Source organism: Danio rerio, chromosome 1 (genome assembly GCF_049306965.1).
Source record: "Danio rerio strain Tuebingen ecotype United States chromosome 1, GRCz12tu, whole genome shotgun sequence".
Classification (NCBI taxonomy): domain Eukaryota; kingdom Metazoa; phylum Chordata; class Actinopteri; order Cypriniformes; family Danionidae; genus Danio; species Danio rerio.
Genome location: NC_133176.1, coordinates 53,610,870 through 53,637,888, shown reverse-complemented (window position 1 = coordinate 53,637,888; position 27,019 = coordinate 53,610,870). Strand labels below are relative to the sequence as shown.

General features: G+C 37.2%; 2 protein-coding genes across 2 annotated transcripts in view; one reads left to right on the top strand and one right to left on the bottom strand.

Annotated features, from left to right (window-relative positions):
• tbck (TBC1 domain containing kinase) overlaps positions 1–27,019 on the top strand; it is a 173,733-nt gene that overhangs the window by 50,437 nt on the left and 96,277 nt on the right. The gene's annotated exons all lie outside the window — the stretch shown is intronic.
• On the bottom strand, positions 1,257–27,008 carry aimp1a (aminoacyl tRNA synthetase complex interacting multifunctional protein 1a). Its single transcript, NM_001045851.1, is given in 7 exon segments — positions 1,257–1,514; positions 3,151–3,319; positions 9,702–9,907; positions 16,873–17,028; positions 19,023–19,136; positions 21,703–21,836; positions 26,900–27,008. Coding segments are annotated over 7 exon segments (948 nt in total). The 5' UTR covers positions 26,902–27,008; the 3' UTR covers positions 1,257–1,347.

The window sequence follows — 27,019 nt, the reverse complement described above, 5'->3', positions numbered from 1 at the left end:
AAATGTATTCAAACTTTACTGCATTGCACCAAAACACATGGATTGAATCCTTTTCATTTGCTTGCTTTCCCATTTGCGCGTGAGCTGCTTAATATGAGTTAAAGCGTGACAAAATAAGAGGGAACGTTCTCAGCATAATCCAAACACAAAACATTTCAACACATTAATACCAGGTGGGATCCGTAATGCTCATCAGCTTGTGATTGGGTCTTTCAAAACACATTTTAATACCAGGCAGAAACATGTAAGCAGTAATTGACGAGGCTTTAAATGAATTATTAGGAAAAATTAAGCCTATCCGAGCAGCATTATTTTATAAGTCAGTTATTCAGCTCCCACAGATGTTGTATTTTAAGATATTTGTCTGTTTTTTTCTAGTCAAACTGCTCTTATGTGTAGGACAAGTATCTTACACATCTCTTCCAAAGCCTTTTGTTTTGAGCATATTTGATATACGTTTCTTATATTGACTTATGTGAAAATAACTGAACTCATTTAGTGTAGATTTTAATGCGGTCAAAACTGTGTGTTGAAATGGATATAACTGCACACCTTAGATTGTTTATCAGCCAATCAGAATCAAGAATTTAAAAGTCCTGCAGTATTGACCTTATTCTCCGCAGACGAGCGGGCGCTGCCATTTAAATCTTTTTGGTACGAGACTTCCGGTCTCATTCACTTCCATTCATTTTTAGACATTAAAAACTGCTCGTTCCGCTGTTTAATGTTGTAAACTGATATTTCCTTGTTATTTAATTCTACTTGGTCTGAATAGTCATGCAAACATTTGTTTGTAGAGCAAGCAGTTTGACCGTTTTTTGCCGTTTATTATTCCTTGTCATTTCTCCCATAGGCGACTGAAACGGAAGTTTTAAGACAATCGCGAAAACAGGCGCACTTCTGCATTTTAGAATAAGGTCAATAAGATGTTTTAAACAATATAGAGGGCCATGATCCATTCATTACTCTATCTATTAGTCTGTGTAGTGTTGTCACGAATGCCATAGTTTACCTTGAACCTGGTAAAGTTTCTGATGGTTAATATTACCAAATTACAAAATACAAAATAAACTTCAGTTATTGTAGGCTTAGATTCATCTGATTGGTTTATCTATGGTTGTTGAAGTGAGACCAGCAGCAATCAATCATGATCCTCTCGAAATTAGTTTATCACTTAACAAAACCTCAGTAATACTGATTACCACGCTCATTTTGGTTGATATAATAGTTAAATGACATTCATACGACAGAAAGAATAGTATTCAAAGACTTTATTAATCCCTTCATTCAGCACAATTGGAGAGGTCTAGAGGTCAGAGAATAGGCTTTGTCACAGAGGGAGATTTCCTATTTGATGCCGCTCTTACTCATTGTCTGAGCTTTGCACACTCCTTTGCCAGTGACCTCAAAAGCAACTCCCTTGTAAGTGGCCACACATTGATCATCGGTGAGCAAGTCTGGCTGGACCTGCTCCCACACTTTCTTCTTGGGGTTCAGCTCCTTGTCAGGCTCACCTGGACCGAAAAGAGCAGAGCGTTTGATTAGTTTTCCCCCTAAAGACTCCAAACAAAAGCCGGTTTTGTAATCAACTTCGAGAGTTATTAACATTCGCAGAATCGAACCGAATGTTCCACTTAAATCCAGCCAAAACTGGGCGCTCCAAAAAGTCAAGGGAACGTCTTGGAAAGCAGACCAAGACACCTGTTTTTGCTACTACCTACAAGAAGGAGACATAAATCAACGCAAAATGAAGTCAAAAGCTTGATTTGAATGCAGACGGCGATCCTGGGATTTTAGCTGACCTTTGCACAACCATCAGAACTGCAAGAATCCAAATGTGAGATGAGAAGGAAAGAAAGGACCAAGAAAGGTCACGGTCTGTCCTCATTACTTTTAATGGCAAGTTTCAGAGCGCCGTAAATACAAAATAAAAAACTCAACAAAATTGATCATTAAAAATGAGTCACATTTGAGAATACTCAACAATTCATGGCAAAACAAAAGAAGAAAACGTAGAAAAGGAAGTGAAAATATAATTAAGCTAATAAAACCAATTTGGTGGCTTGTTCTCTTGGTCTCTCTGTAATAATCTGTGTTGATTGTGGACCATTTTGGGTCATTTTATGACTCCAACAACTGGAGGAAGTTGGACAGCTGCCTTAATCCTCCTCCTACGTGCTTTGTGTTTTCTATTGGGAGTAACTGTAATTAGCTTGGGAAAAACACATTAGGATTAACATCTTACACTTTTTGGCAGCTGGAAAGATGAAGAGTTTAAAAATGGAGAGATGGGAAGGCTAAATTGACATTTATCTTCTCGTGTCTGTGCAGATGGTCCTCCCCTGCACTGCATATTCACGCGATTCCTGGGAATTTACCCATTAGTTATTGTGCTCGACCACAAAAGCTCCTCCAAATCTCTTTCTTGCCAGATCCAACATATTATTTAATAGCTTGCAAATAAAATTCAGATTGTTTGTGAGGTTCCCCCAAGCGCGGAGGAACTGGCTTTTTATTTGTAATGGGAATATAATATTAGCTCATATAAAACAAAACAAACAACTTAAAGGCTGGAATAGACAATGCTTTTTTTTTGGCCCAGATTTGCATTCTGGATGAGTTATCGCTCATTGAAGTCGTAGATAGATTTCACAGAGATCCATTCATTTTCCTTAGTCCCTTATTTATCAAGGGTCGCCACAGCAGAATGAATCGGCAACTATTCCGACATATGTTTTGTGCAGGGAAGGCTTAGCTGCAACCCAATTTTGTTTAACCAGTTCACCTATGGCGCACATCTTTGGACTGTGGGGGAAACCGAAGCCTCCGGAGGAAACCCACGCCAACATAGGAAGAACATTCTAACTCCACACATGAATGCCAATTGGCCCTGCTGGAACTCGAATCAGTGACCTTTTTAGTGTAAGGCGACAATGCTAACCAACTGAGCCTGAAGATATTTTCAGCAAAAGTGGGGCATTGCATAGTAAATCACAGCAGAACTTTGTTTCTTCTAAGAGCTGTTCCTTTAATAAACCAGCATGAGGCTTTCAGATGGGCTCCACTAAACAGACTGTGGGTTCCTTGGACTGTTGGCCAGTCATATCGCATTTCATTGCAGCTCGTCTGTGTATAAATATGAAACGTTACCTGGGAAGCCCTGGAAGGTGATCCTGTCACCAGCCGCTGCTCCACTCGGGGGATCCAGGATTTCCACCTTCTCCGGAGAGCTGGCACACATGACCATGGCCTGGGACAAAACTCCTCTCATCTTAGCCGGCTTCAGGTTGCAGAGGAGCACAGCCATTCGATTCTGCATCTGAAGATGGAGGAAATGGACATGAAATTATTACAGATCAGCCAAAGAATCAAAATCAGGTTTTCCTAAAGTTTGAATCGTCTTTTTTCTCCATATTGTGATGTTTCTGGACCCTTTTCACAAGACTGATGTGTTTAGCAGTCATCAGAATCTTAAATCCTTGAAAGTTTTTAATATCTTCATTTTAAAAAAAGTATGAATATTCATTCATCTTCTTTCGGCTTAGTCCCTTTATTTATCAGGGGTTGCAACTGCGGAATGAACCGCCAACTTATCCAGCATATGTTTTATGCAGCGGATGCCCTTCCAGCCACAATCCGGTACTGGGAAACATCCATACACATGCATTCACACTCATACAATATGGCCAATTTAGTTTGCCCAATTCATCTATACCAGGGGTTCTGAAACTTTTTTCATCAAGTACCACCTTAGAAAAAAATTGTTTCTCCAAGTACCACCAAAATGAGCAGTATTGAAATACAGTAGCGTAGTAGGCCCAGTAAAGCAGCTACAACTCTGCACAGTTACAAAACCTTGCAGATTACCTCAGAAATAAAGCCTATATATAATATATGGCATATTATATACATCATTTTTAATACATTTTGAATTATATGTAGCATGTACATGACATATTTCATTCCTTCCTATACCACTAGAAGGAAGTACACGTACCACAGTTTAAGTACCACTGATCTATACCACATGCCTTTGGACTTGTGGGGAAACCGGAGCACCCAGAGGAAACCCACACCAAAACAGGGAGAACATGCAAACTCCACACAGAAACGCCAACTGACCCAGCAAATAGGACTTTAAAAAAAAGTATAGCTGCGTCCCAAATGCCACACTATGCACTTACAAACTCAACAGCATAGTATGCATGTAGTACTATCTTTCAAAGAGCACCTCATATTTTATTCTTAATAATATTTAATTTAATTATAGTCATTTTAGCAATGTCTTAATTAGGCAATGGGATCAAAAAAGTGAAAGTTAAAGAGCAACAGAGGCTGTGATATCTGCTACCAGATCTATTTTCAGCTGTCAGGCACAAACATGAAAATATACAGACACTGACACCTTTAATAGTTAATAGATGTTGCAGAATCAGCTAATAGGTGTTTATGTATGGGCGATATGTATTGCATCACCAAAAATGATTGAAATTATGTCCATGTGATGTGTGATAAGTCAATATATTGATAACTGTGACAGGCCTAGGCAGGACTTGATTTTTGTCCATAATAAACTGGTTGGATAGTTGTGATTTGCTATTGGCTGACCTGACATGATTCATGGGGACTTCAGCTTGTTACAAGTTTTTTTTGTTGTTGTTGGCATAATGTTTTCTTCTACCGGTAAACACTTTCAAACTATTATTAGTCAATGGCGATTGCGTATTACATTTGACTTTCTTTCAAATGGAAATTCTCTCTAAATAATTTCTTCTGTTGCAGAGTTCTGCACTCGGTAAAAAACAAATCTTGCTGCCTTACATTTTTAGCTGAATCAAATGAACCTTTCTCATTATCTAAACTTGCGTCAATCAAACTGGTTAGACGTTGTATAACAAATGTAGTTCATAAACAAAACAACGTTTTGTTATATAATGTTTTTACAGTGTAGGTCTTAAAAAGCCTGAATGCATCCTTTTACAAATTACATTCATTCATAAAAGTTGCATGAAGGGCTTAAAATGCGCATCTTATTCTGTATTTTTGTTTTGTACTCCAAATATCTGAACATAAATGATGACATTAAGTCTTGTTTTCTAAGATACAGCACATATTGAAGTGAGTTCATGATAAAAAGGAACAAATATCTGTGAGCATGGTCTGAAAACCATTAAACATTTCATTTCTGTCTGATTTCATCAACTTGATCGTTTTATCTTAAATCTGTTTCATAACAGAAACAAGTCTTATTTTTTATTTTATCATGGAAAAAATATATTTTGATCTGATCTGAGCTTCCACATGATGCAATACATTACACAGAGCAGATGCGCACTTTAAAAAAAAAGCTTTTGCTAGAGAAAACAGGAACATTTCTAGATGTTTTTCATGTGGATATCAAAATTGCGATTTGAAAGTGATTTGGGGAACAGAGCTACCTAGATCAGGGGTGGCCAAACTCTGTCCTGAAGGGCCGGCGTCCTGCAAAGTTTGGTTACGACCCCAATTCGACACACCTGGGCTAGCTAATCGAGCTCTTACTAGGCTTTCTAGAAACATCCTTGCAGGTGTGTTGAAGCTGGAGCTAAAATCAGTATGACACCTGCCCTTCAGGACCAAGTTTAGACACCCCTCATCCAGATGTTTTCTTGCAGTTTTCTTGTTTTCCACCTTTTAATCTTGTAACTAAGCTGTGATTTGTAGATAGCTGTTTTGTAATTATAAAACCTGCTAAAATTCTGGTTCAGAGACATGAGCACTGGACAGTTGCTTTACTGTAGAAACTGTGGTTGTATACACTTTAAAGCTTCTTGCTTTTTAGCATGCTATACAAGGGATAGCGCACATCCAGCATGTTGTTATGGCAGAATAAAACCTTGACAGGCTTATAAGCACTGTTATTTAAGACTGAAGGCCTTTATTCTGCATAAACAACTGTTTTCCTGGATGTACTTTACCCAGCTTATTACGCGGCCATGTGCCACCAAACATCAATTTGACACGAAACATGAGCCATAAAAGCTTAATAATTATTTAATGAAACACAAAGCTGACCGAAACGAAAACAGCAGACGGAGTATACACTAACCTGCACATTAATTCAGTCACAAGTTGGTACCAAACAGTTAAAAATGCAAAGCTGACCAAAATAAAAACAGCTGATGGAGTATACTCTAACCTGCGCATTAATTCAGATACAAGATGGTGCCAAAGACATAAAGCTGGCCGAAACAAAAACAGCTGACGGAATATACACTAACCTGCACATTAATTCAGTCACAAGTTGGCGCCAAACAGTTAAAAATGCAAAGCTGACACAAACGAAAACAGCTGATGGAGTATACACTAACTTGAGCATTAATTCAGTCACAAGTTGGCGTCAAACAGTTAAAAAAGCAAAGCTGACAGAAACGAAAACAGCTGATGGAGTATACTCTAACCTGCGCATTAGTTCAGACACAAGATGATGCCAAAGACTCAAAGCTGACCGAAACGAAAACAACTGACGAAGTATACACTAACCTGCCCAATAATTCAGTCACAAGTTGGCACCAGAGTCAAAAATGCAAAGCTGACAAAAACGAAAACAGCTGATGGAGTATACACTAACCTGCGCATTAATTCAGACACAAGATGGCGCCAAACAGTCAAAAATACAAAGCTGACAGAAACAAAAACAGCTGATGGAGTATACACTAACCTGCGCATTAATCAGACACAAGTCGGCACCACAAATAAAAAACAAATGGAAACAAAACCGGCTGAATATATATTACCCTATTTATAATTCACAAGACTGCAGCAAACATTCCAAAACAGTCAAAAAAAACGCAGCATGACACACAAGCAGATACATATGATTCCAAATGTATAGTATATAATCGGACGTATTCACTGACAGTCAAGGTCATTCAAAGTTCCTGGACGAGCCTGCGTTATTTAGAGGTTGTTAACTTGGAAGAATACACCTTGGAATGTCGCAACTGACCAATCAGTAGCGAGTATTCCAGACAACTGTGTAATAATAAACACTTGCATCTATGTGATCACATGCTTTCTTAACTACTGATTTTTCACCGCTTGTTTCATTTACCCATGTTAAGTTTAGTTATGAAAAGAAAAAAGTGCAGCACATCTTAATCTAAACGGCACTTTCTGAATGTTATTCTTGCTTTTTTTGCACCTAAATGGGAAACTCCAAAAAATATTAATAATAAAGATATGCAGTAAACATATAGATAGACCTGAACTCCCTGTACGGCAGAAAGCGAAATAATGCCATGATCCAAAAACATCAACAGCATACCATGTTATGAGGAACAGCTGGGAAACTTCATAACAGCGGAATTATTCGTTTTTATAACCAAGAACAAGGGGTGCAGAACAAAACAGACCCCCTAACAAAATTAATAAACTTAATACATGCAATAAGCAAATCTCATCTCATCTACGTCCAAAATCCTGTACGCAACCAACTGAGGACGTTCATTATTATTTCAACTCTATAAATGCACAAACATACTTAAAGCAACCTTGATGCAGCCATAACCAGAGATTTGGGGGGACCGTACGTAATTAAACGAATGAAGGAAACAGATGCGTTTTATTGGGGTAATTAGAATTTCTGACGAGCTGCTAGGAATCCCCTAAACAAATCGTAAACTTGGGGCTCTGGAAAATAAAACACAAGAGACTGAGCTGTGTGCATGGAGCAGGTTTATGGACCTGCATGAATCGTAGTAGTGCAGACGTTTTATATGAAACAGTAAAACTGAAATATCCCCCTTCACAATATTCTGACACATAACACCTAATCAACAAGAGCTGCATTCATTTTATGGCAAACAAAGATTGCTGTTGGGTACAGTAGCGAGACTAACTGCGCTCATGTTACTTCAGACACTTCCAAAACGCTGTCTCGTAAATACTAGGCTTGACTCAATTTGAAAGTGTGTTTTTTTTAGTTTTTGCTAAATGATGCAATGCATTTTGAAATTTTTAAATTTTTTAAATTGTGTTTTTATTTCAATATGGTGGGGGAAAAAATACAATAATTGCACTAAATAAATAAATGCCAGATGCACTGTGTATATATATATATATATATATATATATATATATATATATATATATATATATATATATATATATATATATATATATACAGTGCATCCGGAAAGTATTGATAGCGCTTATTTTTTTCCTTTTTCCACATTTTTTATGTTACAGCCTTATTCCAAAATGGATTTAATTTATTTATTTCCTCACAATTCTACACACAATAGCCCATAATGACGATGTGAAAAAAAGATTTTTTGAAATTGTTGCAAATTTATTAAAAATAAAAACCTGATAAATCACATGTACAGAAGTATTCACAGCCTTTGCTCAATACTTTGTTGACGCACCTTTGGCAGCATTTACAGCCTCAAGTCTTTTTGAATATGATGCCACAAGCTTGGCACACCTGTCTTTGGGAATTTTTGCCCATTCCTCTTTGCAGTACCTCTCAAGCTCTATCAGGTTAGACGGGAAGCGACGGTGTACAGCAATTTTCAGATCTCTCCAGAGATGTTCAATAGGATTTAGGTCTGAGCTCTGGTTGGGCCACTCAAAAACTTTCACTGAGTTGTTGTAAAGCCACTCCATTGATATTTTCTTGGTGTGCTTTGGGTCATTGTCTTGCTGGAAGAATAACCTTCGCCCCAGTCTGAGGTCAAGAGCACTCTGAAGCAGGTTTTCATTCAGGATGTCTCTGTACATTGCTGCATTCATCTTTCCCTCTATCCTGACAAGTCTTTCAGTTCCTGCTGCTGAAAAATGTCCCCACAGCATGATGCTGCCACCACCATGCTTGGTTATCTTCAAACGTAATGCCTTGCATTCACTCCAAAGAGTTCAATTTTAGTCTCATCAGACCAGATAATTTTCTTCCCAAACCATAATTCTTATGGTCTGAGAGTCCTTCAGATGCCTTGTAGCAAATTCCAGGCGGAGAGTGACCTCCGTCTGGCCACTCTACCATACAGGCCTGATTGGTGGATTGCTGCACAGATGGTTGTTCTTCTGTAAGGTTCTCCTCTCTCCACAGATGAATGCTGGAGCTCAGACAGAGTGACCATCAGGTTTTTGATCACCTCCCTGACTAAGCCCCATCTCCCCCAATCACTCAGCTTAGAAAAAGTCCTGGTGGTTTCAAACATCCTCCACTTACAGATTATGGAGGCCACTGTGCTCATTGGAACTTTCAGAGCAGCAGAAATTGTTCTGTAACCTTCCCCAGCCTTGTGCCTTGAGACAATCTTGTTTCGGAGGTCTACAGACAATTCCTTTGTCTTCATGCTTGGTTTGTGCTTTGACATGCACTGTCAACCCTGGGACCTTATATAGACAGGTGTATGCCTTTTTAAATAATGTCCAATCAACTGAATTTACCAAAGGTGAACTCCAATTAAGCTGGTGAAACATCTCAAGAATGATCAGTGGAAACAGAATGTACCTGAGCTCAATTTAGAGCTTCATGTCAAAGGCTGTCAATACTTCTGTATATCTGATTTTTCAGAGTTTTTATTGTTAATGACTTAATAAACCTTTATTTCAGCTTTATTTGATAGGACAGTAGAGATAATTTATAGGAAAGTGTGGAGAGTATAGAGAGGGGAAGGATCGGCATAGGACCCTCGAGGCGGATAAGTTAGTACCTGGTCCAGAGGGATGTGTTTGACCAGTCCGCTGACCACAGTGCGTGGAGCTGCTTCACCCACATCAACCTGCTCCACATAGAGCGAGTCTGCGTCAGGATGCTTCTCTGCACTGATGATGCGGCCCACTCGCAGATCCAGTCGAGACACGTCCACCTTCGCATCTTCCTGAGGAGGCGCCGCTGCCTTCTTCTCTTTCTTCTCACCTGCACCAAAACACCAAATTTGATTTCAGATATTTTTGTGTCTGCCAATCAGAACACAATGAGAGGTGTAAAAGTTTATGTTATGAATTATAAAGAAATAGGATGAAGCTGTGCATATAATTCCACTACAGACACGAGTTGTGTTCTAAATGACACACATACAGTTAATGGTATTACAATTATTAGCCCTTATTTCTTATAGTTTGGCTGGAATGAAAGCAGTTTAATTTTTTAAAAACCATTTTAAAGGGAATTATGCAAACGTCAATTTAATGAAGGGTTTCAAAAGTTGTGTGGCAACAGTGTGTGAATATATCTACCTTCTAATGGTATTAATTTTATTCTTTTAAATTTTGTAACTACACACTTGATAAAAACAGTCTATAGAGACACTTTGATTGACATTGTCCATTCGTACATGTCATCGGAGGGAGAAAGTCCTGCACATTAGTGATGATCTCTCCCTAATTAGCATAGACAAACCTGAGTGGGAAGCAGCCGTTTGACATTACCGTCTGATTGTTTTGTTGTACCTGCGGAAGATAACGTCAGCAACTGCATTTGAAAACTCCACATTGTTCATCTGAGTGACTTGACAATTTCCGTTTTTCATGTTATTCCTGTTTTGAATCTGTGGCTATTCTGACACACAGGTGTTTGCAGCTCCGCCCTCTTTTGGAAAGTGGTTTGGAAAAACAAACTCGTTTGAATTTAAAGCGACATTCACCAAAACGGCACAATATGAATTAAAGCCTAAAAGTTGTTTTGAACAAAATCTTCTCTCCATAAAACAGCACTTAGGAAATATTTGTAATAGTTTTATATTTTAGTGTTGTCCCAAATAGAACACTAATGTTTTTTTGTACAAAACAGAAACTCAAACTGTTACCAGGCGACGTTTAACAGATGCCCAACTAGTGAAATAAATGACCAAACTACTGAAAAGTATCTGTCATGAGCAGTGTTGGAGAAAGTTACCTAAAGAAGAAATGCATTGGATTATTAAGTCACTCCCTCAAAAAGTAACTAGTTGTGTTAGTTAATTTTTATGGAAAGTAATGTGTTACGTTACTTTTGTGCTATGATTTAACTACATCTGTATCCAGCCATCTTTAATTTTGTCTGCTGATGTAATGTGACTATGCTAATTGTAGGGAAAGTTACTTTTTATATAAAGTAATGCATTACAATATTGAGCCACTTGCCCAAAACTAACTAGTCGCTTTACTTAGTTAATTTTTATAAAAAGTAACGTGCTACGTTACTCTTGTGCTATGCTTTTCTAATTGACTATGCTAATTGTTGGAGAAAGTTACTTGATTAATAAAGTAATGCATTACAATAATGAGCCACTTGCCCAAAAAGTAACTTGCATTACTTAGTTACTTTTTTATGGAAAGTAATGTGTTACGTTACTTTTCTGTTATGCTTTAACTACATTTTTTCCCGTCATCTTTAATTTTGTCTGTTGATTATTTGTGATCATGCTAATTGTTGGAGAAAGTTACTTAATTAATAAAATAATGTATTACAATATTGAGTCACTCTCCAAAAAGTAACTTCTTGCGTCACTTAGCTACTTTTTATGGAAATAATTGTTACGTCACTTTACTATTATGCTTTAACTACATTTTTACCACGCCATCCTCAATTTTGTCTGTTGATTATATGTGACCTTGCTAATTGTTGAGGAAAGTTACTTAATTAATAAAGTAATGCATTACACTATTGAGTCACTCCCCAAAAAGTAACTTGTTGCATTACTTATTTACTTTTTGTGTTACATTACTTTTGTGTTAATAGATTTTTACCCTGCACTTTTTTTTTAAATAACTCAAATATTACTTAATTTTTTTTAAAGTAATGGATTAGTTCACTTGTTACTTATAAAAGTAATATTATCTCGCATTACCCCTAACACTGATCATGAGTACAAAGGAGAATTTGTCTTGACTAATCTAAGATAAAGTAAACCTCCGCCCTCCTGATAGCTCCACCTCTTCCACTACATGAGCAAAGGTGTGACCATTGGGAGTATTATGGGGGTATTTTGAGTGCATTAAATATTTTTTTGGGGGGGGGGGTTGGTGGGGGGGTCAGTGTAAATGCAGTAAATGCACTTCTTATACTATGTATACTATAAAATTGCATAGAATAGTGCATAAGTGTGTGATTGGTGACGCACCTACTGACTTGACCTCAGCACAGCTTGTGATTCTGGGCTTTTATTGTAGAAAATGTCCACCCAGAGGAAATGTGCTTTTGGTTTGTGAGGTGTTTTTAATGCAGCTCTTTGAAAGTTATTTTTAAACTTGTTCATATTGTTCCCCGGGGAGCTGTTGAGATGCTTTTAAAAGTCCACAAGTGGATGTTAAGTCGCCTTGTCATCTCCGTTCTGTTTCCGAGCTTTCCTCAAAAACAGCGCTAGCAGTGGTTTGGGTTAAGTGCGCTGTTTGTTTCTAATCACTCTGGTGATTTGAAAACGGCACAACTTTATCACTGCTTTCTGGACTTGTGGGAATGGGGAGACTGTGTTGGATATGTTGTCTTGAGTATTTTGTCAGAAACAAAGTACCACAGTTCTTAGGGGGTTTGTATGTATCACTGGATCATTAAAAATGAATCAATGTTTATAATAGTAATAGTTAGGGATGGGTACCGAAACTCGGTTCTTTATTGATATCAGTGCTAAATTCTAAAAGAGCGAAGTATCGATAAGCTCTGATGTTAACAGTATAGCTATCAGTACTGGGGAATTATTGCTGAATATACATTACTTACAATAGCATACCTACTTAGCTGACCAACCCTTTCTAATTTGTGATATTCGTCTGCACAGTTGGCAATCTCACGTGAGAAATGCTCGTGTTTTCAGCTAATAGTACAACGGTGAGTGCGTTTAGTTCAAACACCTTCTTTGTTGTGCACATGCTCGCTCAGTGGAGGCTCACGCCTAGCACACACATAGCTCGCAACGCAGACTCACATGCACACACAGCTCGTAAGCTTGCGGAATGTCGGAGAGAACCAAACAGGGTTATATTTTCTGAGTGGACACCGACAATGCCCGTTGCAACAAACGCAACAAGTTGTTTTCTTATACAAGCAGAAACACAAGCAATCTAGCTAAGCATCTTTCAACAGTGTATTAACTGCAGAAAGACAAATGAAAACTTTTCCACTGACTAGCTAATGGTACATCATCCACATCATTATGCTAGCGGTCATTTTTATAGTTAAAATATAAAATATTAATAGTTTAATAAACACACACATTTGGTGACAATGAAAACTTTTTCCTGCAGTAGCCTAAATAAATCTTAAACATTAAAAATGCTTTTACATAAGCTGTAATAACAAATATAGCCTAAACATAAACTTTTCATAAGAAATTATGCAAAAAAACTGCTTATTTTTACGTTGTTAACTCCCAAAACACCAGTGACTCATTTATGTGAATTTGTTAATGAAAAATCATAAACATTACCTGATTATTTAACTGCATTTTACAACTCAAAGTGAGTATTTTAAACTGCAGGGAGCACAATAAACCAAGAAAGTTCTGCCAGAAAAGGCAAACGTGTTGATTTTTCTCCAGAAGAAAAAAGGTTAAAAACCGAGAGTCAGTTTCCTTCAAACCATTGTACATTCTTTTTACAGAATCATTTTTATTTGTTTCACGGTTACTGTTTTTTTTTTTTTAATTTACATTTAAAACAAAATAATAAAATAAAGTGTTGATAATTATGTTAATATATATATATATATATATATATATATATATATATATATATATATATATATATATATATATATACACTACAAAAAGTAACGATAAGAGAACCGTTAAAGTACCAAACCGATAAATGGTATCGAAACTGTTAAATCCTCAACAATACCCATCACTAGTAATAGCACAATATTTTTTGAAGGATCATTTGACACACCAAAGCCTTTAAAGCCTCATTTATCCCAATTGCAGTTGTTGTCCTAAATGGGATCACTGTCTGATGTGAATGAGATAGTTGTTAAGAATGATCTGGAGTAGTATACATGGGGTTAACATGTTTTTAAGTTTGTAAGTCATGTGGTTGTCTTGCTGAGTGTTGATATTATGTGATTGTTGTATGGTTGTATTTATGTTAATTCATTCCTTCCTTTTCGGCTTAGTCCCTTTATTAATCTGGGGTCGCCACCGTGGAATAAACCGCCAACTTATACAGCAGATGTTTTACACAGCGGATGCCCTTCCAGTTGCAACCCGACACTGGGAAACATCCATACACTCTCATCCACCACGGTCAATTTAGCTCACCCAATTCACCTATAGCACAAAACTAGCAATGTGAGCTAACGTAATCCATATGCTTAGATTTGATTTCATGGGGACTTTAAACAGCAGAGGGTGCCAAACTGCATATTTGTGTAAACTGCAAATAAAAAATATTTCTTTCAGAATTATTCACGCAGCACTGCGAGGCCACCTTTTCATTTCCTCTGAAATCCTTGTAAACGTGTCATTAGCTGGTAAATGTGCTTCTTATCACAAATGTTTAAAGAAAGAAAAATAGTTAAGCAGACGACCCTTCACTTTAAAACACGGAGACTATTTATTTAATTAATTCAAATCACAGCATTATGTGGTTTAATATTGCAGCACTTTGGTTTTGATTAATCGCGCAGCCCGAATGTACGCAACTCTGTCAGAAATTGCTCCAAGATTGCTTTAAAGCATTTTTAACATGAATAATCATCAGCACTGCCAAAAAAAAAAAATACATGCGTGTGAACTACAGGTGAAAGAGAAACGCTCATCCACACCGAAACACAGCAGTCATCAACGCCAAACTACAAGAGAAATTTCAGAGAATTATGAAACATCTGGCCCACAGGAATGTCAGAGCAACGCACAACTTAACTTGTTTTTCCTCAGCCCACCAATTCACAAAAAATGATCTGTACTTAGATATGAACAGAGCGTTCCCAAGTTGAAGGGACTTAAATTATTTAAAATGAAAAACCTTTCATAATAATCGCCTCATTTTATAATCTCTATCCTTCAGGGCACGGAGACTTCGAAAAGTGACGTCTTAAAATCTGGTTGGAGTTTAACCTGACATTCGCTCAGTCTCTTTAAAACCCCATCAAGCTTTTCAAATGCATTTCATACACTGCATTATTAACGAGAGAGGGATAAAGAGGTTTATAGAGATGGGATTGCACACATGGTTAAACGTTTTTCTCATTTATGTTGCTATTTGGGGGCTCTGTGGTTAGCACTCAACCACAAAGCAAGAAGGTTGCTGGATCGAGTGCGAGCTGGGTCAGTTAGAATTTCTGTGTGTAATTTGCATGTTCTCCCCGTGTTGGTGTGAACTGGTGCTCCAGCTCCTCCCGCAGTCCAAAGACAGGTGGAATAGGTGAATTGAATAAACAAAATTGTCCGTAATGCATGAGTGTGAATGAGTATGTTTGGGTGTTTCCCAAAGAACTGGGTTGCAGCTGGAAGGGCACCCACTGTGCAAAACGTATGCAAGAAAAGTTGGCGGTGCAAGAAGATATTTTGAAAAATGTTGCAACCCTTTACCTTTTTACTCATAAAAGGTTTGAAACCATAAGTAAATTTTCATTTTTGGGTGAACTATTTGCATAAGACTTTACAATATGATGATCTGTTTCGTTTGGACAAAATAAAAAAGTTTATAATTTTATATTATGCTCTGTTATTTGTTTTGTAGTGTAACAAAATAAACTGTTTATGATAATACTTTCTCATAATTTATCATTTATATTTATATTTCAAATTCTGATCCATCAGACCAGGCAACGTTTTCCCAATCTTCTATTGTCTAATTTTGGTGAGCCAACAAACTGCTGCTGTAGCCCATTCGCTTCAAGGTTGGACATGTTGTGTGTTCAGAGATGCTCTTCTGCAGACCTCGGTTGTAACGAGTGCTTATTTGAATTACTGTTGCCTTTCTATCAGCTCAAACCAGTCTGGCCATTCTCCTCTGACCTCTGGCATCGACAAGGCATTTGCACCTACAAAACTGCCGCTCACAGGATATTTCCTCTTTGTCAGACCATTCTTTGTAAACCCTAGAGATGGTTGTGCGTGAAAATCCCAGTAGATCAGCAGTTTCTGAAATACTCAGACCAGCCCGTCTGGCACCAACAACCATGCCACATTAAAAGTCACTTAAATCACCTGTCCTCCTCATTCTGATGCTCGGTTTGACCTGCAGCAGATCGTCTTTACCATGTCTACATGCCTAAATGTTTGAGCTGCTGCCATGTGATTGGCTGATTAGAAATTTGCTTCAAGAAGCAGTTGGACAGGTGTACCTAATAAAGTGGCCGGTGAGTGTATAATGTATAAGTTGATTTAATTTAAAGAAATTATGCTATATCATGATACCGTTAACAGAATATGCTAAATCTAGCTAAATCCCACCTTTCTGAGCGTCTATTCTTTTCTGATTGGTCAGATGCGCTCATCAAATGCTGCAGTGATTGACCTCCTACAGCAGGGGTGGCCAACCCAGTTCCTGGAGAGCATCCTTCATGCAGATTCAGTTGCGACCCATATCAAACACACCTGTCTGTAATTATCACATGGTGTTCAGGTCCTAAATAATTGGTTCAGGTGTGTTTGATATGGGTTGCAACTGAAATCTGCAGGAAGGTGGCTCTCCAGGAACAGGGTTGGCCACCCCTGTCCAATAGCATGTGTTAGAACCCAAAAACCAAAATTAAACATAAATTTCAGCTCAAACAGAAATGGCTTCACTGTATGAATTTAAACCTGAGTCCTCATTAGATTAAGCAGCAAACTCAAACCTCTGAAATGCTTTGGATGGTGTTGCTGCAAATGAATCAACAGAAATGCCTGGAACGTTTCACCACCGCAGAGATGAGCTGTTATAAAAGAAATGTTGCACTAATAGTCAGAGAAGAATGCTTACCCTTCTTCTCAGCTTTCATCTTTTTCGCCTCGTCGTTGTTTTTGGCTGATGGTGTTTTTGAGGAGGCAGCAGAAGGGGATGCTGAGACAGGTGGATCTGCAGACGTGGGTTTCGACACACACTGGACACTGAGCTCAGTAGAAGGCACGTCAATCACTGAAAATAACAAATATCATTATTGACCTCTTTCACAATAGAATAAACCTATTTTATGAATCCCCAAGTATTGACTAGTCATGTTTAATATCTGATTAGCTTGCATCCAATTGAAGAGACAGTTCACATAAAAATATTTAATGTAATAAGGACTAGGAATTAGAGGAACTTCTTTAAGTAAATGTCCATGAGTGAGTCTCGTGCATCTTGGGTTAAATATCTTAAATAAATAAAAAAATAACTATTTTCTTCCTTCTATATGCTGGATTAAAAAATGTTTCATTTGTTTAGAATAGAGCTTTTTTATTAGTGGCTTTATGCCTGAAGGTGGTATTTTGCATCTTGCTAATAGTGGGTTGCAGCCCAGAATTGCCTTAATCCTTGTGACAGATTCCACAAGGTACTGGAAATATTCCTCACAGATTTTGGTCCATATTAACATGAAAGCATTCCACCACATCCCAAAGGTGCTCTATTGGCTCTATCTGGTGACTGTGGAGGCCATTTGAGTACAGTGAACTCATTGTCATGTTCAAGAAACCAGTCTGAGATGATTCACGCTTTATAACATGGAGCATTATCCTGCTGAAAGTAGACATCAGAAGATGGGTACACTGTGGTCATAAAGGGATGGACATGATCAGCAACAATACTCAGGTATGCTGTATTGTTGACACGGTGCTCAGGTGGTACTAATGGGCCCAAAGTGTGCCAAGAAAACATCCCCCACAGCATTACACCTCCACCAGCCTGAACCGTTGATACAAGGCAGGATGGATCCATGATTTCATGTTGTTGATGCCAAATTCTGACTCGACCACCCGAATGTTGCAGCAGAAATGGAGACTCATCAGACCAGGGAACGTTTTTTCAATCTTCTATTATCCAATTTTGTTGAGCCTGTGCCAATTGTAGAATCAGCTTCCTGTTCTTAGCTGACAGGAGAGGCACCCGGTGTTGTCTTCTGCTGCTGTAGCCCATCTGCCTCAAAGTTCAATGTGTTGTGCATTCAGATGTTTTCTGCAACCTACAGTTGTAATGAGTGGTTATTAGACTTACTGTCCTTTCTATCAGCTGGAACCAGTCTGGCCATTCTCCTCTGACCTCAGGCATCAACAAGGCATTTGTGCCCACAGAACTGACGCTCACTGAATATTTTCTCCTTTTCTGAACATTCTCTGTAAACCCTAGCGATGGTTGTGCGTGAAAATCCCAGTAGATCAGCAGTTTCTGAAATACTCAGACCAACTTGTCTGGCACCAACAACCATGTCACGTTCAAAGTCACTTAAATCACCTGTCCTCCCCATTCTGATGCTCGGTTTGAACAGCAACAGATCGTCTTGACCATGTCTACATGCCTAAATGCCTTGAAGTGCAGCCGTTTGATTGGCTGATTAGAAATTTGCGTTAACAAGGAGTTGAACAATAAAGTGCCTAATAAAGTGGCCGGTGAGTGTATGTTATAAAGTGTCTCTGTAGTTCATTCGCTTTTATAATATTATGAATGTCAAAGGTCATCGTCAACATGCATTCTTCAAAATATCTTCTTTTGTATTCATCACAGGAAGGCCAAAATTATCTAGCAGAAAACTAATATAGAAATGTCTCTGTAGTTCATTTGCTATAATATTATTATGAATGTCAATGGACATCGTCAACAAGCATTCTTCAAAATATCTCAGTCTGTGTTCATCAGAATAAAAAATGCTTTGTAACAACTTAAGGGTAAGTAAATGTTCATTTTTGGGTGAACTGTCCCTTTAAATGTCTTTCTAATACCACCTGAAAGTAACTAAAAATCTAAGCAGGAACAGCAGAAAGCTTGGCTATCGTTTTCATACTTTGCTTTCAAACTTTTTTCTGACCACCCAACAGGCGTCAGTGATGTGGGTGGTCATGTGTTGAAGGGTTTAATTTTAGACGGTTTCGATATGTTGTCAAGTTAGCATTTCAGTACTTCAAAAACATCAGCAAGAATGTGTGATACTCTACCTCCTCTCATCTTTTCCTTGTCAAGAAGTTGTTTCTTCAATTCCTCGATGTCCTTCTTGAGTTTGGCATTCTCCACCATCAGTTTCTTCTCTTCTTTTAGTGTGGCCTGTACAACTGCACAAAAATAAAAGCCCATATTTTTAAATTTATGATATTTTGTAGAGGAATCTGATGGAATATTAAAATCCACAAAGTGTTTTTAATGATTTCAAATATATATCTTTTGCTTACTGAAATTGTATTTATTTTGTTTAAAAATAAAGTCATTTTAATAGTGTATTAACTTGTACTCTGTAGCATCATTACTGCAATTTTCACTTGACTGACACTTAAGAAAACTCATTTTATTATGCTTATTTGTTGCTCAAGAAACAAGCGCTGAAAGCAGAACTGTTTAATATTATTTTCAGAGATCATGAAAAAAATGGATTTATTCAAAACTGAAAGCTTTTTTTTTAAAGGTGCTGTATATACGTTTGACTCTTTTAAAGCATAAAACAGCATAATTTATTTGAAGAAATTTAAGAAACATGCTAAGTAAACATTCTGGTTTATCTGAAAAATAATGCTGAACTCAGATATTCTGCTTTGAAAATGTACATAACGTGCTGGAACGTCTGCCTTTGTTTTGGTCCATTTAAATCGCTCAGTGCCAGTTTAGTCAATTATATTTCAGCACACTGGGCTGCCTTGGTGGAAAACTGCATATTTGATTCATTCAGACAAGAAGGCTCTCAGAGTATCCCTTCATAACTGAAATGGGACCTCGGGTGTACAATAGCAGACTCTGAAATGAGACGCAGATTCAGAGTTTCACATGAGGTTATTAATTATTTCTATTAAAAATAATATAAATAATATGAAGGTAAACATTGGCTGAACAGGTTACATTGAAAGCCCGTGTCCTAACAACATGCTTTGTGATGAGATTTGCCCTGATAAGCAATTTAGCTGTTTGCACCAGACAAAACATGACAGAAATTCATATACAGCCATGCAGAAGCACAGAATATTGCACTCACTGCACTCCATCAAAATGTACATGCTGAATCACTGATATGTGTTGGCTTGCATAGACATTTAAAAAAAGCCAGCGGTAGCTCTATATTTTAAATTTCTGTCCAGAGAGGTCATGTTTTGATCCTTGATTGGTCTCACGCACTCAAGTGATGCCATTTCGCAGGTCAGAGTTCACCAAGCTTAAACTTTCCAACGCAGCAATCTACAAAATCTGACGCACAAGCTTGCATTTCTGGTTTGGTTTGTGCGCTTGTGAATGGAAGTATATGAGGAGAAACCTGCAATGTGACCGCAGCTTTAAGCTCGATAGGCAAGCACACTTCAGTTGGTCCTCATTCTGGCAATCTGGGCTTCTATATGTTTTGAACCAGGAATGCTATACCTAGTTGAACCACTAAGGGCTCTGTTTTGACAGTCCATGCACAAAGTGCGCAAACACTTTCAGGGCGTGTCAGAATCTACTTTTGCTAATATAAGGACGGAAAACTGAGCATTCACTAGCAAGAAAACAGTTAAACAGAGCATCTACAGCGCGAGAATGAGAGATAAGGCATCTCATAAGACATCCATTAGCCTGTAATTAATTTTGTTTGTTAAGCGCAAAGATTTGTGTCAAAACTATTTCTAAATTCAGTTCTAATTTCCAGCAAACGAATAAATGAACAATAATAACAAAGTGTGGTCAAAAAACCTGAGTTATATCCAAATACATATGCTGTGTCCCATATGGTCTGACAGGTGGGCAAATATAAGCGTGAATTTTTTAAATATAAGCTTTTTTTAAATAAAACAAATATATATATGGATATAATAAATAATACTGCTAATAATGTTAACATTATCCCGAGATAAAGAAGGCATGAAGGCAGTGGTTTTTAAATTTGTGTAGGCTAGAAAATAATGTTTTGTATATATATATATATATATATATATATATATCCTTAATATTTTAATTATTTTTTAATTGTAAAGATATTTGCGTATTGCTCTACATCTTGTGTGTATAAAGCAGTGTGTAAGCGAGGCGCACAACTAACAAGCTCTGCACTGGACAATAGACCGGTTTTGTTCTGGCCTATTGAAAAATCTTTCGTAGTTTCTTAAAATAGCAATGCGCCTTCCTTTTTAAAACCAGAACGCCTATGGGCGCAAATGCATTTGCTATTTAAACAGCTTGGAGCAAAACGTCAAAACTCTTCCACCAAGCTGAAACTAGCAAATAACAATTGCGTCGCGCCTTGGGCCACATTGCGCCGGGTGTATGATAGGGCCCTAAGTGTAAAACGTACATACTGCACCTTTAACATTATAATTTCTTTGATGCTGTTTCTGATCAGTTTTACGTTAAAATTTTTTCCGAAAATTGTAAAAACTGACAAAAAATTAATTTGAAACAGAAAACCGTAACATAATAAATGCTTTTATTGTCACCTCAGATCAAAAAGTTAAAACTGTACTGCAATAAAATCTTAATATGTTTCTAAGGGAAATTATACAAATGTTTGAAATGTCCATTTAACTCAAATAAAACATTTTTAATTTCCTACATTTAAAACAGCATCTCTTCTCTGTCTACTTCAGACTACATTATCATTTCCAGCATCCTCTTTTGTCGCTGACCCGTGCGCGACACACACTTGCGCCTCATGCATCCACTTACTAGCCTTCTCCTTCAGCAGCTGGACCTGCTGCTTGAGGTATTCGATGATCTGCTCGGCCTCCGCGGCCTTCTGTTCCAGTCTCATGAGTGAGGGTGTGTGGCCTGACATCTTGAAAAGGGAACGTACCAGGAACCTGGAACAGCAAGCCAAAGAGAAAGAGATCAAACGCAGTAGGAACTCTTAGTCACTCATAAACATCATTCAAAAAAAAAAAAAAAAAAAAGAGAGGATCCAAAGGGACATCCTATCCGCGTTTGGGAACATGCAGCACTCGGGAGGGCACGACCTCTTTAAATGAGATCTTTAAGATCTCTGGTGCACATAAAAAAAAACAAAAAAACATGAGGTGTTTTGGCATACTTTACACGGTGCTTTAATTTGTAATTTATACCGATATGTGGCCAACTTTCTGTCCTAATCCCTTTCCATGAAAGGGAAATTATAATGAAACGTCTGACACCAGCCAGATGCTCCACAATAGATCGGCTAGACGCCAAACAGCATGTGAAAACCTCATCAAAGCATACATTCTCCATCCTAATCCCCGCAAACCCTGTTTTGGGTTCTCACTTCAGTACTTTTAGACCCAGCCAATCTCCAGGTCAAAACAATGAGGAGGAAGAGGACGAAATCAAACCATATGGCATCTAAATGTGTGTGTTCTCATGTCCACCATGGGACGTAATTGCGTCACTGTCGCCCGCCGCCACTATAAAAGTGTTTTGATTGAGGAATCCTCTTTGGCTCCACGACGGATCAAACAACAGTTCCCATTGGGTTGAGAGACAGCTGCTGAAGGAACACGGACACATTACACATTTGGCTACGGCTCATCCAATGGCAAAAAAAAAGGACTAAGGGAATTTTTACAAGGCGTAGGAAAAGAGAAGAACACATCATAACACATAGTGCAGGGTGGTGCTGGAAAACAACAGCTGGCGCAGGATGAAAACAAAAGAGTTCAGATGAGGAAATTAGAAACACAAAAAAGCTGGAGTTGATAATATCGTGGATCAAAGTCTCTTGTTTTTGAAGTTCTTGAACTGCTTTAAATGGGCCTGTGGTGGAAGAATTTATGAGCACCATGACAGGACTGTTTTCATTTGCATAACCCCTGAAAACGAGTCCCGGGAACCAAAGAACGCTTCCAAAAAAGTTCAGTTGTCACTTTTTTTTCATAATGGCCTGAAGCGGTGGTCATCGCTGTCATATGACAGCCAATAAAAGTGAGTTCTAGCCATGAAACGAATATAAAATCCATGAAATGCATCCAAGAAAACACAACGGCATGTGTGTCAGAAACCTCCAAAACGTCTGAAGTGCTTGTGAAAGACATTTAAGGCCATGTGTTACATCCGACACCAGCGAAAGTAACATTTACAGGAGCAGCTGTCACTTTCATGTAGATCTGAATGGTGAGGGGAAAACAACCATGCACTCGTGCCGCACAATGAGCCAGCGCTTTATTAACGAAGAAGAGCCCCAATCAAATCACAATAATTTAGCTTTAGGATTGTAACGGTGGTGTGGGTAAATTTGTACTTGACACATTTACTTTAGAAGAATAATATTATCTTAATATTTGCACTGTATTAAGAATAATTTTAAGCAATAGTAATTGTTCATGTTACAAAAATATTGGTTTATATTTCTTTTTCGATTTATATTTTTATTGGTCTGTATTTCTATTTGCAATATATATATATATATATATATATAAGTCAGAATTATTAGCCCTCTGTTTATTTGAATTTTTTCCCAATTTCTGTTTAACAGAGAGAAGATTTTTTTCAACACATTTCTAATCATAATAGTTTTAATAACTCATTTCTAATAACGGATTTATTTTATCTTTGCCATGATGACAGTAAATAATATTTAAATAAATATTTTTCAAGACATTTCTATACAGCTAAAGTGACATTTAAAGGCTTAACTAGGTTAGTTAGGCAGGTTAGAGTGATTAGGCAAGTCATTGTTTAATGATGGTTTGTTCTGTAGACTATCGAAAAAAAAATTGCTTAAAGGGGGTAATAATATTGACCATGGCTTGTAAAAAATTAAAAACTGATTTTATTCCAGCTGAAATTAAACTATTATGTTTAGAAATGTATATATATATATATATATATATATATATATATATATATATATATATATATATATATATATATATRTGTRTATATATATATATATATATATATATATATATATATATATATATATATTTATACTAATACATTATGTAAATATTATTCAAATCTTTAAACAGTCGTTCTATTTTGATAATAGAATTTTATCATTATATTTATGATACTAATATTTAACACTAATTTGTGATTTGTAAAGTAGGGCTTGTTCAGCCAAGTGAACTGAGTACAACTGTGTATAATCACGTTATATGACATTAATAAGATTACTCTTTGCACAATATACATTATGATTATGTTCAGTGCTAAACTGAAACCATATTTATATTGTATTCAGTCCATATCTTTTATTTGTGTTGACTTATTCAAAGATGAACCTGTTTGACAGGCCATAAACTGCACGTGATGGTGAAGGATATTATTAGAAAATTATTCATTTCAAAACTATTTGCATAATAGTTCAAATGTAACATTATGCGAACAGGAATATACATATATTAATATTATTCTTGTCATAAATTATGATAAACCAGCTTAAAAAAAAATCAAATGTGCAGACCTATCAATATATGACCATAATGTGCCTTACAGTAATGTTCATATTGATAATAATCCCTTTTATATCCGTAATACCCTAATATAGAAACACTGCTGACTGTCACTTTCACATTCCCAGGGGTGATAGTGGAAAAAATTCCTGAGCCTGAACTTTTTTTCCTTGCCCCTGAGGTGAGTAGGGGTGGGGGTACTATGTATGCACCGCACTTTTAACACATAACTTGTGGGCCCCTGGGCCCAAATATATTAACAGCCTATGTGTAACCCTGATCATCGTTATTGTCAAGCGGCTCTTTTTAGACACATGCCAGTAATGTCAGTGACACATGCCAGTGTCAGTGATCTTGTGACATGTGCCAGTAGGTGTCAGTATAAGAACGTTATAAGCACATTAATCTTATAAGTCTCTTTGCTTTAATATTTAAAAATCATTAGGCAAATGACACCTGTTATCTTACATGCATATATGTTATGAGTTTTCAACATGCATTTTATTATAACTTTTTAAAGGATATTATTTAAAATACCTTAAAATGAAAATAAGTTAAATAATAAAATAAATGAATTAATTAAAAACATAGAGAAGTCCATATTGTAGGGAACAAAGGAACTGCCAGGATGCAATAATATACAGTACAACAGATAAGTGTAACCCCTCCCATACATAAGCATGCCACAATAAATTTGACTGACATGACTCAAATGACTATATTACGTACGGAAGTATGTCTACGAATACACAAAATAAATGCGTTTAAATTAAAACATCGTGGAGTAGCTCAGCAAATAAACTAACTTGCGACGCGATAAATTAGGTTAAAAGTCGCGTAATGATTAAATATGGTTTTGCTCGTGTTAATTAATGTCATAATTAATGTCAGTGACATGCAGCGCGACACTGAGTGACACAGGTCACTACACATGCCACTAGCGAGTGACACATGACAGTGGAAAACCGGACGTGCCACCGAAAGTGTCACTATACACTCAGTGGCATGTGCCAGTGTCATCTGTACGTCAGATGTCGTGTCACTCCATGTTAAAACTGCTACTGTGAATCCGCGTTCAAGCGCACACAATAAGCTAAAACTCGCCCCAAGCACCGGCAAAAACAAATAACAATGAATGTGTCGAGGAAAGAGTAAGGACATATCTTAATTATTTATTAATAAACTTATTCTGAGTCAGTGTCGCAAAGATCCTGACTGGCAATCTCCACTTGGACTCGCCTTTAGAGAGAAATTCATCTTTACGGATTACATGAAGGAGTTTTTTTTGTTTTCGATTTGTTTTATTTCGTTAAGTAATCATTTAAAGCTTTCTATAAATATATTTATTATGTCTGTGAGGCATATACATTTTGCTTCATTTTGTTAAGCGCTCCTGTTCAAAAACCAGACGTCAGAAAGCGCATAATTTTGGTTTTCTTTATTTTATAAAAACGCTGTAACGTTTTTTGATGTATTACTCGTACTTTGAGAGCAAAAATGACGGATAACTTTAAATTGCTCCCACTGAAAAAATGCAAGTGATTGCTCTGGCGCCTCGATGTCCTGCAAGCTTTTTATAAGCAAACTATGCGCCTAATAGCACACATTCTTTAACGTTTAAGCTACCATTGTTTTATACTTGAACTGTTTTATATCTTTTATTTTAGGCAAGTCGTGATGATCTGAGAAGGCAAACGGATCAAACAGACAATGATGGTCTTCCGCTGGGCGCTGTTCGTTAAAAAAAACTTATTTTTAACGAATAAAAAATGCTCCAAACGTTTTTCTAAATAAGCTGAATAAAAAACGAAACTAAATATAAACACTTTGCCATAAGGATACATACAAAACTGAACTATTTCATAGCTGAAACACTAAGTTGTTTAAGGAGAAGGGGGAAATATATTTTTGTCCCGTCTATTTCTTCACCGTTATTTCGAGAATAAACCCAGCGTAAATATGCAGATGTCATTCCCAAAACATATCAGCGTATATGTGCCGAAAACGAAAGTTTCATACAAATTCTGAATGGATTAACGTTATAGCCTGGAAAGTGCAAAGCACGCTCCTCTTATTATCACTAAAAAGCGTCACTAATCTTAGTTCATAGAGATCTCACAAAGATCCGTTATAATTTATAAAGCTCTCTAAATTACACAATTAATCTTTTATTTACATGGCGTCTACACTCAAAAGATGATTCAGGAGCACACAAAATGGCACTTAATAAAAACCAATCCGGCGCTTTCAGCAGTGAGTGAATTCTGTGAATCTAGAGAAATGACAGATCAATATCCGTGAACCTGATTTTTTTTCCCCCCGCAGCCACAGTACGCCGGAAATCCGGCGTGGTGCCGGAACGCTATCACCCCTGCATTCCAGTCCTCATAGCACAAAAACGCGTCAACAACTCTTATTCCGTTCCAAATACGCTACATTACAGATACCAATTAAACATAACTCATAAACTGAGCAGAAATGCGAACTATTATACTCACATAAAACTGAAACCGTGTGACTCTTTTCTATAATACCATAATACCACACGCCACACACTCGTCCCTCAGCGGCGGCGAGCGATGATGACGTCTCGGTCACGCGTCGTTCAGCTGCTATCT